This window comes from Zonotrichia leucophrys, chromosome 1A, assembly GCF_028769735.1.
Source record: "Zonotrichia leucophrys gambelii isolate GWCS_2022_RI chromosome 1A, RI_Zleu_2.0, whole genome shotgun sequence".
NCBI lineage: Eukaryota > Metazoa > Chordata > Aves > Passeriformes > Passerellidae > Zonotrichia > Zonotrichia leucophrys.
Window position 1 is genome coordinate 22,580,295 of NC_088170.1, and position 16,722 is coordinate 22,597,016.

At 39.2% G+C, this 16,722-nt stretch overlaps 1 protein-coding gene across 1 annotated transcript; it reads left to right on the forward strand.

The window, feature by feature from the left end:
- The first annotated feature begins 1,374 nt into the window (after window positions 1-1,374).
- HELB (DNA helicase B) lies at window positions 1,375-16,644 on the forward strand. The gene is made up of 13 exons (XM_064701894.1): window positions 1,375-1,564; window positions 2,801-3,175; window positions 5,434-5,642; window positions 6,924-7,787; window positions 8,805-8,976; window positions 9,733-9,874; window positions 10,822-10,952; window positions 11,993-12,077; window positions 12,969-13,028; window positions 13,584-13,788; window positions 14,394-14,528; window positions 14,737-15,174; window positions 15,663-16,644. The coding sequence occupies exons 1-13, from the start codon at window positions 1,375-1,377 to the stop codon at window positions 15,750-15,752; spliced, it is 3,096 nt and encodes a 1,031-aa protein (XP_064557964.1). The 3' UTR covers window positions 15,753-16,644.
- The last annotated feature ends 78 nt before the right edge of the window (window positions 16,645-16,722 follow it).

Consider the following 16,722-nt stretch of genomic DNA (forward strand, 5'->3'; position numbering starts at 1 on the left):
ATGCCTCTGTCATGTTATAGCTGGGTTTTAACACAGTAACAGCAGTTTTTACACACCTCTGTCATGTTACAGGTATTACTTGGACACAATGATGTAGGTATTCCCAGGGATGGAGAGGTAGAGAACCATGCCAGGACAAAGTCCCATGCTTCTGTGTGAGAGAGCTGAAGGCCCATCAATTTTGTAAGCAGGAAGGTGGCAAAGAGGGGGACATTCTTTGTAGGGTAGTCCTGTGGGTGGAAGGCCTCCTGGATCATGCGTGGGAAGGAGTCATGAAACAATGTGGAAAAGAATTGTGTTTCTTTCTGGTTAGACCAAAAGCAATTGTTGTATGTTGATCTATTTTATTATACATCACTTGTTCTAAACACACATACAAACAAGCTATGCTACTGTTCTGCAGGGTATGTCTGTGCAGCTGACAGCTTCTCAGAAGCTGGGCAAATTATTTGCTGTATTCTATTTGGTGTAGCATTGGGGGCATTTCTGTGTTGCATTTTGGTCTTTCGGGGTGTGAAACCACCCAGTTATTTAATCTCAATCAGAATAATGCGCCAGCACCTGCTGCTTTTGTGTCTCCTTTAATTTGCTTGCCAGTACTCTGATGCATCAGAGACATCCACAGAGGCCTCCAATGCACTGTGTGAAAATATAGAACAAAACAAAGAAGTTGGAAGAAAATAGTTAAAAAAAATAAAGACAGGGTAGATCAAAATACAGGAGTCAGCAAAATTATTTTTTTTAGAAAAATAAATCTTACAAAACTTAATTCATTGATAAAAACATGTGCTTGCTAGCAGCGTGAACGTGCAAAAATACAACTGCAAAATTTTGCTGAAAAAATAAAGCTATGTAACAACATGGCAAATATTAACCTGCTAATTACTAATGAGTGAAAATCTGTTTAAAACAGGTTGTAGAAAGACTTGCTTTCATGTCTGAACAGCAGGATTTCTGGGGTCTTCAGTGAGAGTTCAATACTGAACATGAGAAATCTTGGTATTGCATCAATGAACTGTCATAAGGTTTCAGAAAAGGCAAGGATCCGGTGTTGAGCAAAAGTGAAGACGGAGCAGCACCTGCCAGGGTTGCAGTGTAGGGAAGGAAAGGTGGTTTTCAATGAGGGCCTTCGGGAGAAGAGTTTGCCAGTTACACACAACATTAAACTACTCTGGGGGACGTGGGCGAAACACAATCGGATAGACTGGAAGTGCGATGTTTTGATCTGATAGTTTTGTGATAGGGGTCATGTAAACACACAGAATTATGTCTCGAAGTGTTAAAAAAAAAAAAAAATTGATTCGTCGCCGCGGACCGTCCCGACTCGGGCGCGCCGTCCCGCCCTTGCGCGGGGGCGGGCAGACCGGGGGCGGCATGGCGGAGGCCGGCGAGCTGCAGGGCAAGCTCCTGGAGCTCTGGGGGCACCTGCGGCCGCTGCCGCACTGGGAGGTGGCGGACGACGATGAGGAAAGCGACGAGGACTTCGAGGAGTTGTTGGCGGAGGATGCGCTCCTGGAGGCTGCCGGCACGGAGCTGCCGGCCGCGCTGCCCCCGCGCCGGGCCGGTGAGGGGAGGCGGGAGCGGGCAAGGCCGGTGAGGGGAGGCGGGAGCGGGCCAGGCCAGGCCGGGCCGGGCCGGGCCGGGCGGGCAGGGCCGCGGTGCCCTTCCTGCGCGGGGCTCGGGGCTCCGGGCTCCGGGCAGGGCGCGAGGAGGCGAGCGGGGCCGGCCCCGCATGAATGGCGGCGGGGGAGGCGGCCCCGGCCCGCCCGCCCGGGCGCGGCGCTGTGCGCCTGGGGACGGTCCTGGCTCGGCCCTGCCTCACTGCCGGAATTGATCACACGCGAAGGGCCTGGGAACCGAAGTAGGCGATGAATAGGTAGTGCGAGGGAAGCGTGGTCTCTGCTTTTCCACGGGCACAGGATTGCAGCCGTAAGAAAATATAAGGTTTCCCATTCAAATTAACTCTACACAAAGCATGCACTTTTTTTCTTTTATGGCATACGAGCGTGTTGATACTTGACGTTAATGACTTCCAACTTTCTGTTTAGAGCTTGGAAAAGTAGGTGAAGTTGGAGCAACCTCTGCCTAAAAAGTATTTTATCTGCAAGTTGTTGTTAAAATGGCTAAACTGAGCTAAATAACCAGGAAGAAACGAGTAAGTTATTACAGACCTAAGAGCTGTCCTGGTGCGGAAGAGGCCCTGCCGAGCATAGGTGCGCACATTGTTCTGGTCATAGCAGTTGATCCCTTGTTGCCGATCAGGGAATGGTGTTTTTTTTTTTTTTTTTTTTTGAAGGCAAGGAGAAGGCAAACCAGGTCGTACAAAATGTTAAGAATTAAATATATTAATTCGTTATAATTTTGGTGGTTCCAGTCATGGGAAATATTTGGTATACAGACGTATCTGAAGATTATGTAGGCATTGTGATAGAATACTTTGTGATAAAACTGTTTCAAATTCAGCTATAAACTTGAGGTGGAATAAATAGTAAGCCATAATATTATACCATGTGTATTTCATTAGTGTAATAAATTCATAGGCAAGATTTATTCCTCATGCTTAGAGAAGAAGTTTTAGTCCTTGTTTCTGAGTTTGGTTTCACTTTCTTTTTTAAATATTAGTGGAGGGACAGGCATTAGGAGTTTATGGAAACCCCTGCTTTACTATTACTACTGTAACTTACAGAAAAGACCAAAAAAAAGTATTGAACCAACAATACTGTTAATCAACACAAAATTTTAATTTTTATGACTGCCAAGTAACACTGGATTTGTTTTTTTTTTTTTTTTAATGATTCAGTTATTATACAGGAATGTGGCTCCAAAAAGCAGTATGAAGTGGTTGGACGTTTTCCATTAGTTGGCCCTTGGTGGAAAGTTAATGTTAAAGCTAAAAAAATGGGGTCGAAGTACTTTGTGCAAGGATATCCATCGTATTTTCTGCAGACTGATGTAGAAGAGAACAACCGACAAGTATTTTCACTCTTTCTTAAGGAGTGTCATGTTCCTGAAGATTGGAAAGAAAAATTTTTTGCTTGGCTCCCTATGGAGTCTGTGCTGAGTTTTAGCAACCTCGAAGAAAAACTAAAACAGTTCCAAGTTTCACAGCTACAGCCAAGAGGGATCAAAAGAGATACCAAGGATTACAACATCTTCCATTATGTTTCAAAATCATGTAGGTATATCCTGTGCTGTTCCAATTGTTTTATAATCTAAGGAGTTTTCTCTCTTATACAGCATTCAAACTAACATGTATTCATTTGAAATGTGTATTCAAATGATTTTTTTATTTTAAAATATGTCAGGACAGTAGGACAATTTATCAGTTAAAGATAGGCATACAGAAGGACTTTGCTGAATTCTGTAGGCCAAGTAGAATTGTATGTGCCAGGGATTCCCCATCACTGGAAGTGCTTAATGCCAGGTTGGATGGGGCTCTGAGCAGCCTGGTCTAGTGGAAGGTGTCCCTGCCAGTGGCAGGGGTTTGGAGCTAGTTGATCCTTAAGGTCCAACCCATATTATTTTATGTGCTTCTGTGATTCTAGCATGCAAGGACACTGGTGCTTCCTGTAGTTTATTCAGCTATAACAAGGCTTATTGAAGAATGGGTTCATCACTACTTAGGCATGGTGGGGATGGCTTTTTAGGGCTGGCACATGTTCAGAAGTAGTACAGGTGTTTCTCTGTAGTACAGGGATCAGTGAAGGAGTTCAGTGTAGTCCTAACCAGCTGCACTAAATAGTCTATCTAGGTGTGTTTGCATCCCACTGTCAGCAGATTGGTATGGCTGGGAACAGACTGTGGAAGCATTGGAGTGTCCCCACTTCAGACTTCAGAGGGTACTGTTGTGGGCAGCGTTGGTGTGATTACATGAGTGTGAGTGTTAGAGGTTGGATCAGGAGTGTGCTTTTGAAGCTGACATCCCCCTTGTCCTCGCTGTGGTGCAATCTCTGAGAGTACTGACTGAGTATCCCTGCTGGATAAAACCCAAACAAGGTGTTCCACCTGCATGCCTGAGGTACTCCAGTCCCTAAAGGGCATTCACTCTGTGGGACCAGACAGTTGGTCTGAGGCAAAACACTGAAATATGAGAAAGTTGGTGTGTCTGAGGTGTGGCCTCAGTTAGAGCTCTGCTTTGCTCTGATGGTCTGTTTCCATGACCTGTACACACAGGTTGGGTCTACCTGCTGTTAGGTGTAAGCAAGCAGAGTTTTCCAGTACCTGCTTACTGGGCAGTGTCAGGTCAGATGATGGAGGTGACATCGCTTTTGGATGTCAAACTGTGTGTAACAGCATAATTCAGAGCTTCTGCTAGACTTGAGCTGACTGTACTTCAAATCCCATTGGTAAGGGGAGGAGAGTGTTCTGTAGGCTTTCAGGCTTTTTGTTCTCATTTTGTAATGATAGAAAAGATTGCACAGTGTGCCTACTCTTCACCTTTCTTGTAGTTGGTGATTTTTTCCTAGTATCTAGCTTAAATTAATTTGCTATGTTTTAAGTGTTAATCTTTATCATTGAGCAATATAGACCCTTCCCCTACCCCAGTTGCTGCTGTTAGTATTGTAAATTCTTTTGGTTGTCGTTAATTGTTATGGGCTTAAGTAGTTTGTTCTTCAAGCCTTCATGGTATTTTTTTATGTGTGGAAATAGTGTGTATTGATGATTTATGTGTAAATTAAGTACTTGCTTAAAAGGGAAAAGGTTTGGTTTTATGAGGATAAGACAGTGGTCAGAAAAAGTATTTGAGAAAAATTAGTGGTTTAAATTTTCCTTAACACTTAATTAAAAATAACCTGTTTTTTTCCGTGAGCTAAAGATTCTGAAAGTCTCACTTTCTTTTTAAATTTGTTTTTCTTTCTTCTGAAGTTACCTTTTTAAAGCAAAATATAGAGCAAATCAGTTTCATTATTCCTCACTCTTAGCCCATGACTGATGTAAATAGGGAAAGTGATAGCTTAATTTTGGGGTCATTGAGAAAGCTAGTGGAGAGCACTTTTTTGGTAAATTCCTCTACTGATCTGATACTTCAAATATAGAAGTCTCTTTTTATATTTTGAATTTGAAATGTTCTTCTGTACATCTGTATGAAAATTACTTCTAGGTAAGAGGCAGGCATAGTGAGGTCTGAACTGACTTTCTACAAAATGCTGTTGAGTATGCAGTTTAAACCAAGTGAACGGTACATATTTTCCAAGTGAATACATTTAGTTGCTGATTTTGTGTCATCTGTTTACCTTGTTTTTTTTCTTAAGGCAGTTCAGGGAAAACAGACTTTAAAGAAATTTGAAGTGTTACGAAAGCTAAGAAAATGAGAGAAATTTGTAATGTCTTGGATATAATGAAAGCAGAAGGATGAAGCCAGAGTCAGTGTAAATTTCTTTGCAACAGTCTTTGTACATGAGCTAAAAATTCCTGTGTTTATGGTGTGTGCAGTTGCAGGAAAGGCGGTATTGGGAGCTCTGGCCTTTCCAAGCATACTGGAGTTCTTGCCAGTTCTTCTGCCACGCCACTTTTGCGGTCTGTTAGATAAGATACGTTGGGAAGGAGAGGCTGATGTGGATGATGAGGAGGTGGCTGATGAGATGGGAACAAAACTGGATGAGATACTAAAGGATGAGCCATGGAAACTTGGATTCAGCAGGGTAAGTAATGTTATGTATGGTAACAATCTGGTGTGTGCTGCATTTGAGGTGCATTAGACTACAGTACTGTTTTGGCTGGGTTCACTTGGTTGAATGGGCGTTAGTAGGGGCTGAGTGTAGCTTATTTGGAAATGGATGGTGTACAGGACTCAGTTTTAGCAAAGGGTTTTGTTTTTCCCTTTGGTCTAGAATTAATTAATCTCAGAAGATTTTAGAAAGTGGTTTTGTTACAACCATTTGTTTAGTATTTTCTACAAGAGACAGAAAATAAAATGCTTGAGGTAATTGGGCCAAAAGTTAGCTAATTTAAAATCCTCAACTGTTCAATTTTATACCGGTGAGACTTTTGTTCCTGATATATAGAACAAAATCTATGCTTTCATAGTAAGGTTGATAAGTTTCTCTGTGAGAGATCATCTAGTCCAGTAGTTTGTTTTTTGCACTGGAATTTGCAGTGGCTGCTTACCTTCCTGTTTTCCTTTGCTGCGCTTCCTGTGAGCTTTGGTCCTGCACCTCACCTTAGCAATCCTGGACCTTACAGGAGAGCATTAGGTGTTCACAAATGTGGTTGGTTTTCCTTCTTTAGGCCTCCAGTGCTTTACTGATGGAGGTTCTGACTTGCCTTAATCTAATTTCAGAGATTCAGCAGGGTAGCCAATATATTCCAGTGTTTCACATAATTTCCTTTGAAAAGATTTTCCTGATGTCCAGTTTGACTGTTCCTTATGCAATATGTGCTTGCTGCTCTCTTGCTTCGAGGACCTGCATTCTCACTGCAGTTTTTTATTGCTTGAAGACTCTCTTTTGCTTTTTCTCTTACACCTGAGCAAGTACATTTAATTTTTCTTGCTCTCAGTAGTTTGTTTTGCACTTCTCGATCTTTCACTATTTTGTGGTAGTGTCTGTAGAGGTGGCATATTTCTTGAACACGTTCAGAATTAGGAACAGTATTCTGGCTACTGGCTTTCCTGTGCACTGTTTCTACAGTTTGTGTATGTTTACATGAAAATGTTGTATTTGGTGTGCACGAGTTCTTCCCTAGAACCCAGTTTCTTTGCCAGGTTTTTTATTTTTAAAGTTTCTGTTTCATATAGATGGGTAAGTAAGAGGACTTATTCCAGCTTACTTTTAAGTATTTTGCTTTATGAAAAATATGCAAATTTTTGCAAACTTTCACCTTCTGAATTGCAATTTGTATTTACTAGGAGGGATGTTGTTCAGCAAGAGGCTAACATCTTCTGAAATAAATCTATGTTTGCTTTTACTCTTTTTGGGGAGAAGATTATGTATAAGGAGTTGAACATTCCTTATTGTGAGGCAACATGGGCTGCCTTCTGTCAGTGTGAACATCTCCTCTGGAAGATTCCTGTCTTGCAGAAGAATGCATTGATTCTGTATGATCAGCTCAAGACACGCTGCAGACAGATGGGACACACATACGAAGATCAAGATGAATTAGCTCGTTTGCTATCCAAACACATGTCCATCGAGCATGTTTGGCAATCTCTTGAGTTTTTGAAAGATCAGAATGTAGTGATACGGGAGAAAAAGCTGGTGTTTCTGCCTCATCTTTACAAATCTGAAAAAGACATTGCAATGTATGTAGGTGACCTTCTGGCAAAACACACATGGAAACTGGATGTGGATGTCAAAAAGATACTTAGCATTTCCGAGGCACCAGGAGAAACTGTAGATAACAAAATGAATATTACCCAGGCACGTGAAATAGAGGAAAATAATCTAGACAGTCATAATGGTGAAAATCACTTTCCCGAAAAGGAGGTGGGCTCTGTGTCTGGTATCCAGAGTAAAGCAGAGGTAGACAAAGATCAGGTGATTGCTGTAGAAAAAATTTGTTCTAATCCTGTCACAATCATAAGTGGAAAAGGAGGCTGTGGGAAGAGTACAATAGTTAGCTGCCTTTTTCGTCACTTAAAGCAAATGGAAAAAGAAGTGGAAGCTGCTTCCAAGGTCTTTGAAGGAGACTTGGATGCATCTGAGGAATGGAATACATTTGATCACTACTGGGAACCAGAGAATATGTATGCAAAAAAATATTTGAATGTACTATTCACTGCACCTACAGGGAGGGCAACAAGTCTTTTGAGAGAAAAAACGCAGCTTCCTGCATATACACTACATCAGGTAAGGTTTGTTTTGGGTTTTGTTTCTTGTTTGTTTTTTTTTAAATTGGGTTCTGAAACATATTTTGACACTGTTCATTCTTGTTTTAGAAAAAAAAAAGCAGCTTGATATAGGACTTCCCTTAAGAAATGTGTGGCCTTTTATTCTTATTAATGTTAATGCTTGGGTACAGCTTATCAGCATTATGTTTTGGGGGAATCATAAATCAGTCACTTGAAATACATTATTTTCTAACTTTGGTTTCTTTACTATTTATATACATCTGAAACTTGTGCTACTCTAGGGCATCTGGTTTTTTCAGCTTCTCAGTTCCGCATTTTAGTTTAATGAAGGCAAAAATGATTTCTAGGTGGTAGAGATGTTTTCTAGGATCCTGTTGCCTAGCAATCATAGCAGCACATACATGAAAACATCAGTAGCCTGGAGCTGAATAATGAGAGAAATCTCATTTGCACAGTGTTTCCTTAATTAATGTTAGGTGGAATTTTTTTAGAAAAATGTAGAAAGCAAACTGTTAATAAACTTAGGCCAAGTCTGTCTTGTTCTAGGTAGCAACGGTGCCAAGAAGACATTGGAGTTACATAGTAACCCATGTAAATAGAAATTATAATAACATAAAAAGTACTGTTGGTTTATTTTATCTTGGGGGACTGGATAGTTAGTTACCTGTTCCCCTTCCCCATGCAATTTTGGGTATTATTAATGGCAGCAAGTTGTAGTAGGAGGTGTTCTGTTACTGAGCAACCTAATCGCTGACCTAGTGTCTTTAACAATTTCTGCAGGAAAAAAAGACTATGCTTTTATTAAGTCAGTGTTGCTAATCTCCGCTAGAAATGCGTTCACTGAGGAAGAAAATAAGACAAAATGGTTGAGTCTTCGGGGTCTTTACAGGCGTGAGTTCAGAATTTTGGATAATAGCTCTACATACATCAGATGATACCACACTGTCTACTTTTATGGCATAGCTTTTATGACATAGAGTTGATTAGTGTCAGAGCTTGCTTTATTTGTTTCTAGATTATCTATAGTTTTAAGTCGTGGAGGCGGAGTGACCGAGAACAGCCGTGGAAATTTTCTGCAGTTACAGTTCTCATTGTGGATGAAGGAAGTTTGGTGTCTGTACGCATTCTTAGTTTAGTTTTGAAACTCTTGTGTGAGCATGCTCAGCTTGCTAAGCTTGTTATTCTAGGTAAGTGAAACAGCAAATTTAGCATTGTACAATGTTTCATAATGCCCAATATACAGTGTAAGTATCAGAGCTCGCACCGAGTCTCTTAAAATGTTACATTGTTCTGTACTTGGATACTTCTGCTATTTCTTAAGGTCAAATGAGGTAGACAATTTCCCAAATGTCAGTATGAAAGTATCAGTATCTCCATTATCTGTTTTAGCAGTGTTTTGTCTTATTCTGACTTCCATGTGGTAGGTTATTACATCTTGCAAATGGAAAACTTTTCTATTTCCTTAAATGTGAAGGAGCTGTTGTCAGCATATGAATTGTATGTTAGAAGGGAGTTTTCATGTCATTCTAAATGCTAGGATCATCTTGTTTTAATTTAAAAAGGAAAGCAAAGGAATGTAAAGTCAATTTTTTATGCTTTCTTAGAGGTTTCCTTTTTGAAATGCTATTTATGACATTTGTTTTTAAATATGTAGCTTTCAGAGTGGGTTTGAGTAAGATGTGATCACTGTCAGTGCAGATCAGGCAGAAGGATTTGCACTTGCTAGTAAAGCATTACTGGGTGAGGAGTATAAGAAAACTACACTACAGCCTTATTCCCAAAGTTTCTTAGATTCTTGAAAGTTTGCTTTCATGTGAATTGCATTAAGGATGTTACTGTGTAGACACTTGAGTATTTGTTCATACAAGTATTCATTTTTTTAAGGACAGTTTTCAGCTGATATGTTATTCCTTCTCACAAAGACTAACATGCATTCTGTTTAGGTGACACTAGACAGCTGCCAAGCATAGATCCAGGAAACATGTTAGCTGATATCTTTGAGGGTCTAAAATCAAGAGGCTTTTCTGTGGAACTGCGAACTAACCACAGAGCTGAATCACAACTAATTGTAGACAATGCGTCAAGGTAGGATATCCTGATGTGTGTGTGAAGAATCCTTGTAATGCTTGCCTGGCCTTTTCCCAGCAAATAGCCCTGCATCCAGATTTGATTCTGTAGTATTGCTTCTGTTAGTTTTTGTAGTCCAAATCCATAACATTGGTTTTAAAAACAAACAACCCTCCAAAACAACAGCAACAAAACGCTACAGATTTTTTCAGACGTATATATGGGACAAAAAAAGTGTGTGTTGGAATGCTCTTGAATTGTATGGAATGTGTTTCACTGTTGTGCTATCAGATACTCTCTGCTTTCAAATTAGTTGTAAATGCACAACTGACTTTATGCCTTTTAATATGGCTGACAATTGCTCCTCTAAAAATGAAGTTTTAAAGACATTGCTGGTAAGTATGACAACAACTAAAACAGACTGAATTGCTTGGAGACTTTAGATGTCAAGAGCCATTACATCACAGGTTCTTTGTATTTTTTTTTCTCTGTCAATAGCTAAGGAGTCTAAATGTTTCCAGCATTTGCATTACTTTTGTTTTGGAAATTTTCTTACCAGTGCTTGATTTCTTTTTTAAACTTCTAAGAAGAAAATCTAGGTTTTGATATTATTTGAATTTGAGAATATTCTGAGCATTTGCAAGATGTCCAGAACCACTAAGTGTTTCACAAACATTCTTACTTATTTTTTGATAACACTTCTGTTTCACTCCACTTTGCTCCCATGGGAAGAACTGTATGAGAAATACTAAGTATCTGCTGCAGTGATGGAGGGTTTAGAGAACAAACTACCAATTTTTTCAATGTGAAATCAAGTTATGCTCTGAGGAAAGAGTTTTCAGACAATATAGAGTAGATGACAAAAGATTTCTAGGTGGTGAACTTCAGACTGATACAGATGATGATATGCTGGAATTCTGTAACTGAAAATAACTTTTTGTTTTTCCTCCAATGCTCTGCTCCAGAATCTCTCACCGGCAGCTTCCTGAATTTGATGAGGTGCTGAAAGTTTCTGCTTGGAATGAGGAAATGACAATGCCAATCCCAGAGAAGAAATTTATTTTTATTGCTTTGCCTGCCGGCGGGAATTGTCAGAGTATGTCAGTTTCTGATCTTGATTTTCCCCTTTGGTAAAGCATAGACTATTGTCTGGAGCAAAAATTTGGGGAAAATTTTAATCTGGCTTTGTTTGTGGCATAAATTTAAATGCTACATTCATAGTTTGTCTTTTGCCTTCTAAGTAAGTACACACAGCCAGACCTGTAAGTGCAAAGAATGGGCTGTAGAGCTCCAGCTCACCAGTGAGACTTTGAAATGGGGGACAGCTTCCACCACTGTAACCAAATGGGCTTGTCTTTTTATATTGTAGTGAAGCTGTCAAACCTGAAGAGATTTTCAGAATTGATTCAGAGGTGAATCATTTGAGTAAAAAGTGACTCTTAACAGTATGGTGTGCTGGACAGAAATGTGCTCCCCGCTGCAGAACTGAGTTAGGAAAATTCTAAGAAGGGATGGCAGATGTCTCTTTAAAATGTTTTGGGGTCAGGGCTAGAGCCATTGTTTACTGGGGTTTTTTGACATTTATTGGGTGTAAGTGGATTGAGTGGCCTCTCTTTTATATGCATCAAAACACTTCAAGGGGAATGCAGAAAAAAAATACTACGAACATTATTACCTTATCTTACTCTAGTAAAATACTCAGCAAGCAGAACACTGAAAGTAGATTTCTGCTGTGAAATCCAAGTGTATAGGTCTGTGGCTTGAAAACATTTCATCTTTACCTCTTCAGTGTGCTGTAGCAAAACCTTACTTTGCATGAAATATGCTCCATGCAGCTGTTGTTTAACGCAGAAATAAGAATTTGTTTCTTTCCATATCTCTCTTATTTCTCTGATTTTAATAGTGGATTAACTGCATGATGCTTTCTTGGGTGTTTTATGGTGTATTTCTGTTTCTTTTGGGGGTGTGTCATTTTGTGTGGGAGTTTTGGGGGGGGTAGTTTCTTTTTTGTTTTGTTTTAAACAAGTTGAGATGTCATTAAAGCAAGAAATAAGCAAAGGCAATTTCATATTGAATTATATATTTTTTTTAAATTCTGAAAATTTTATGTCTTACCTTTTACGTCTTTTAAAACAGATTTACAAACTGCAATAAAGATTTTACTTAAAAAAGGGCCAGGATTGGAGGATGCCAAACAATCACAATTCATTGCTTTCAGAAGGTAATGGAGTGTGCAGGAAGACATTGAAAAAATCCTTGCTAGCAGCCACAGTCTAAAAATAGCTGAGTATGTTGAGTTGGAGAGACTAGTAGCAATAGCATAAAGCTGCTAGATACTCGGAATAGTCATCACCTAGGAACGGTGGGATGTAGGGCTGTAACACACTTTGAGAAAGATTGGAAGTCAGTAATCACAGGAGCATGAATAGTATGCATGGCTTTGCAGAAACACTGAAGGGATAAAAGGCATAATGTGCACTAGCACCAATAGTCCATAACCTTCAGTTCTGCACAAAAGGGTACTTAAGAAAAAACTCCACCTTTAATTGTGGACAACATTTTCTCAGGACGTAAAAATCAAGCGCTATTTACAGGTTCCCAGTGAGCTAATAAGTGATTTGGGGATGCTGAGTAACTCTGGTATCAATTTTTTTTCTCCAGTCTGCATTCAGGTACAATACTATTATTAGTCATTTTTGTGTATGATTCTTCTAGAATATATTTGTAGGTACTTGAGTTGCATTTAAAAGTTAAAATTCTAGGTCTTTAAAAAGCAAATAAATCTTACTGCTATTTTTAATATATCCACAGACAAAAAATAATCTGTCCATGTTTTAGTTTTTCTTTAGTTTTCTTCTTTATCTTAAAACCAAATCTAGCTATTATAGGTGTACAGTGCAAAAGCTTTCTGTGCTATTCAGACAAAACTGTTCCTTTACTGCTCTGTCTTCTAAACTCTGAATAAGTAATTGTTCTAATAGGTGGTGGAAGAGCATCAGAGAGAAAAAGGGCTTTTTCTATTATTTATAAAGTAATGCTTATGTGACATTGCTTGTAATTGTATGTTTTATATATAATGACTTTGTTCATGTTCTTGTTTTGTATGATTTAGGCAAGATTGTGATCTAATAAATGAACTTTGTTGCCAACACTACTCAGATCATTTAACCAGGTAAGCCAGTGTTTTGCATTTTTCCTGTCACCAATTTAATTTTGTTTGTAAAAGTGTTATAGCCAGACCAATACCATAAAATAAGATTTTAAAACTTCCAATGTTCCATCTAGATCTGATTATGTTATAAATCATTCATACAATAAACTTTATTTGATGGGCTCTTTAATCTCATTTTAAATAGTGGTAAATGGCTTTTCATTTAAATTCATTATGTGAATTCTGAGATTTTAAGTTACTATTGAATATTCAAAATTCATATAAAAGCAACATGAAAAAACCCTCAAGGTTAAATTTTTTTTTGCTACTATATGATTTCTAAATAGATTCTGAAATATTTTTGTGCTACTCTATATTACTGGTTTATATTATTGTTTATTTACCAATTTGTTTTACAAAAGTTCAAGACACAAATGTGTTACCCTAACTATTTTGAATATTATTGAAGTTTTTAATCTGGGTCAAGTATAGAGAATGGAAAGAGAAAAAATACTGAGAGATGGTAAATGCACACTTTGTAAATACATTTTCCCCTTTTTTCTTTCTCTGACCTAGAGACCATAAGAACAGATTTCTGTTTCAAACTGGGGACAAGATTGCCAGCACACGCAATGTTTATCTCAAGGATCTCTTGGCCACCCGTGGTGTCAGAGAGGGTTCTAATGGCCAGGAATGCAGAAGTGGAGAAACCCCACTCACTGCAGAGTCTAATGAGGAGGGCAAACGACTCTGCAATGGAGATATATTTTTCATAACAGAGGTAAGTCCTGGCAGCAAGAACTGGCACAAAGAAAACCTGGTGATTCAGTGCTTGATGAATCCCCAGAACAAAACAATTGACACTTTTAAAATTTGGCCCCTAATGCATACTGAATTCTGCTTAACAGTTGTCTAAAAGGCAGGGAAGAGGCAAGGTATGGTAGAAAAGTAAAAAACCCTCTATGCTGGGTTTTTGGTACAATGTGTTTCACTTGGTGTGATTGTGTTCAGTGTAGATACAGTCTGTAACGACTCACATGTACTGTAATTGAAATAGATAATGTTTAACATGGTCTGAAGTAAAGAGTAATGTTACAGCTGAATTTTTCCCCGGAAGAAAACCAAGCTGGCCTAAAAGTAACAGCAACAAAAAACTGGTTTATTTTTGCTGGGTTCAGTGAGTTGAGCAGTGAAAGTATCAGTAGTTAGCATAGGCCCTGAACAATGAAAACTGTTTTCCTTCAAGGTGGTCAGGGAAAGACAGCAATTTATTCTGAAACTTTGAGCTGGTTGACCTTGCAGCTGTTGTAATTTCGGGGCAGGCCAGAATAGGGAAGTGCAGGCATTGCTCCAGGCTCACTGCTGAGTGTTGTGCTATTCTTTTAGGATGTAGAAATTGATAAGCAGCGCTTGCTGACCATCAGCAGCACGGACGGCTCCACGTTCACTGTGAACTACACGGCACTGAGGAAGCTGTGTCACATCAGGCATGCCTGGGCCAGAACTATTCACACATTCCAGGTAAAACCACAGCAGCTGTCAGCTGAGCTAATGCACTCTATTCTCTCATGAAAGAATCAGAAACTTTTCTTGAAACTAGAATTCCTTGAATGCAGGATAGAAAAGATTCTCGAGAGTGTCCCCAGTTGCCTTCAACTTCCTCAGTCCTGTCATTTTTTAACTATTTCCTGGAGATCGGCCTTTGAACCAGAGTTCTCCCGCGTTGCAGGGCTCGGAGGAGAGGACCGTGGTGTACGTGGTTGGCAACGCGGGCCGGCAGCACTGGCAGCACGTGTACACGGCCGTGACCAGGGGGCGCTGCCGCGTCTACATCGTGGCTGAGGAGCTGCACCTGCGGAGAGCCGTGAAGAGCAAGGAGATCGCCAGGAAAACGCGTTTGCAGAGGTTTCTGAGAGAGGCAATTGCAGAAACAAACAACTGTCCCGAACAAATGCCCTCCCCCCCGAAGAGGTGCTGGCGAAATCAAGAGCTCGGGGCTCAGTCTGTTTCTGCTACTCAAGGTGCTCCTGACCCACCTGAACTTCAGAGTGACCTCATGATGCAGGAAGGGTCATCAGCTCTCAGTAAAGAGAAGGTGGGCAGTCTGCAGCAAAGTCCATGTAAAAGACAAATTCCTGCACCTGAGGATGCTACAGAAATACCCCTGGTAAGTGTCTCCTTACTGAGAAAGTTCAAACTTTTGCACTCTCTTTCACCACCACAAGTCACCAGGGCACTGTTACGATTGTTTGTTTGACATTTATTTAATAATTTTCAAGTTGACCTGTAATTGGTGAAGCAGTCAAATTTGGCAGATTTCTTTGCAGAGTAATATATAACTATTACAGAAAAAAATGGTCAATAGTGGCAAACTTACATGTGTTTTTACTCTCAGAGTGATCTCTTAGCCAGCTTAGCCTGTATCAGCTTATGGTTTGTGCACAAATGTCAGTTTTTAGGTGACATGCTGTGAGAGATGTATATAAAATTTAATAATTGAAATTGATTTTTATTAAGTCAAACCTGGTAACAGATGCTTTTTTTTTTTTCATTACATCTAATTTCTGAGCTCATGGAGAAAGTGCCTGTTTTGAAGAAGCTAATATATTTTAGTTCTGTTTCAAGCTTGGGTAACATTTTCTTTTGTTTTGACAGACAACAGTAGAAGAATCCCCACTTGGATCTTCCAGACTTAAGAATCTAACACTGGGACAGCAAATTCCCAGGAAACTCTTCAAAAGCTAACAGACAATTATTAATTGGTCTTGGTATGAACCTTTATTGAACCTGCTGAAGATTTTTGGGATGGAGATCCTGAATGTTCAGGTGCCTTTTAAAGGATTTCTTGGTTTTGCATGTTCTGTGAAGAACAGCTTATTTTATGCTGATGCTCTTAAATTTTCAGTGATCCATTTTTAATAGATTCACTGGTATACTGGTCATCAGAAGTCATGTAATTCTTTCATTTTGCTGAAGACTGAACTTACAGGTCTTTGAGGTTCCAGATATTCCCTTAAAAAATACACAAGGATGTATTTTGGTTTAAAGACTCCTAGTTGTCCATACCAAGATTTATCCATCTCCAAATGCTATGATATTGATGAGATGCTCTTACTATTGATTCCTTGAGAAAAAAAAAACAGTTTACAAAGGGGTCTAGGTTTTTCTGATAGCAGATTTGTGGCCATGAAACTTTGATGGATCATGGGTTTTAATCTTTTTATAAGCATAACAAGAAAGTTGCAATCAGTGACATAGAAAACTTTTTCTATGATGTAGAACTTGCCATTGCTGCTTTAGCTAATAGTTCTGTGCTGATGATGATCTTGGTAAGAAAAGCAAAACTCCAAATCAGAGCTGAAATAACATTCCACTTTTAGCTTTCTCATGTGTGCTTTGGGACTTCTGCATTGCAGTTTTGAAATTAATAAATTGAATGTTCAATCAAACATCAGACACATTGTACTAAAATGTGGACAACCTGCTTACCTTCAACAATTTTTTCTTTTCACATATGGTAGGAAAAAGTATACCACAAATATAAAAATGGTATTTTTTTCTAAAACTGTGGAAAAAAAAAAATGGGAAAAATATGAAGTAGAAAAACTCTACCTCATTTTTAATGTCTTCAAATCACTGTTTATTTCAATTTATACAGTTTTTCCATACAAATATTTGCAACAGTTTGAATTTCAAAAAACATAACATAGACGAT

Coding starts and splice junctions, on each gene's coding strand:
- HELB (XM_064701894.1), top strand. CDS start 1,375: ATGGCGGAGGCCGGCGAGCTGCAGGGCAAGCTCCTGGAGCTCTGGGGG. Junction 8,977..9,732: donor TGCTAAGCTTGTTATTCTAG/GTAAGTGAAACA, acceptor CATTCTGTTTAG/GTGACACTAGACAGCTGCCA. Junction 13,029..13,583: donor TACTCAGATCATTTAACCAG/GTAAGCCAGTGT, acceptor TCTCTGACCTAG/AGACCATAAGAACAGATTTC.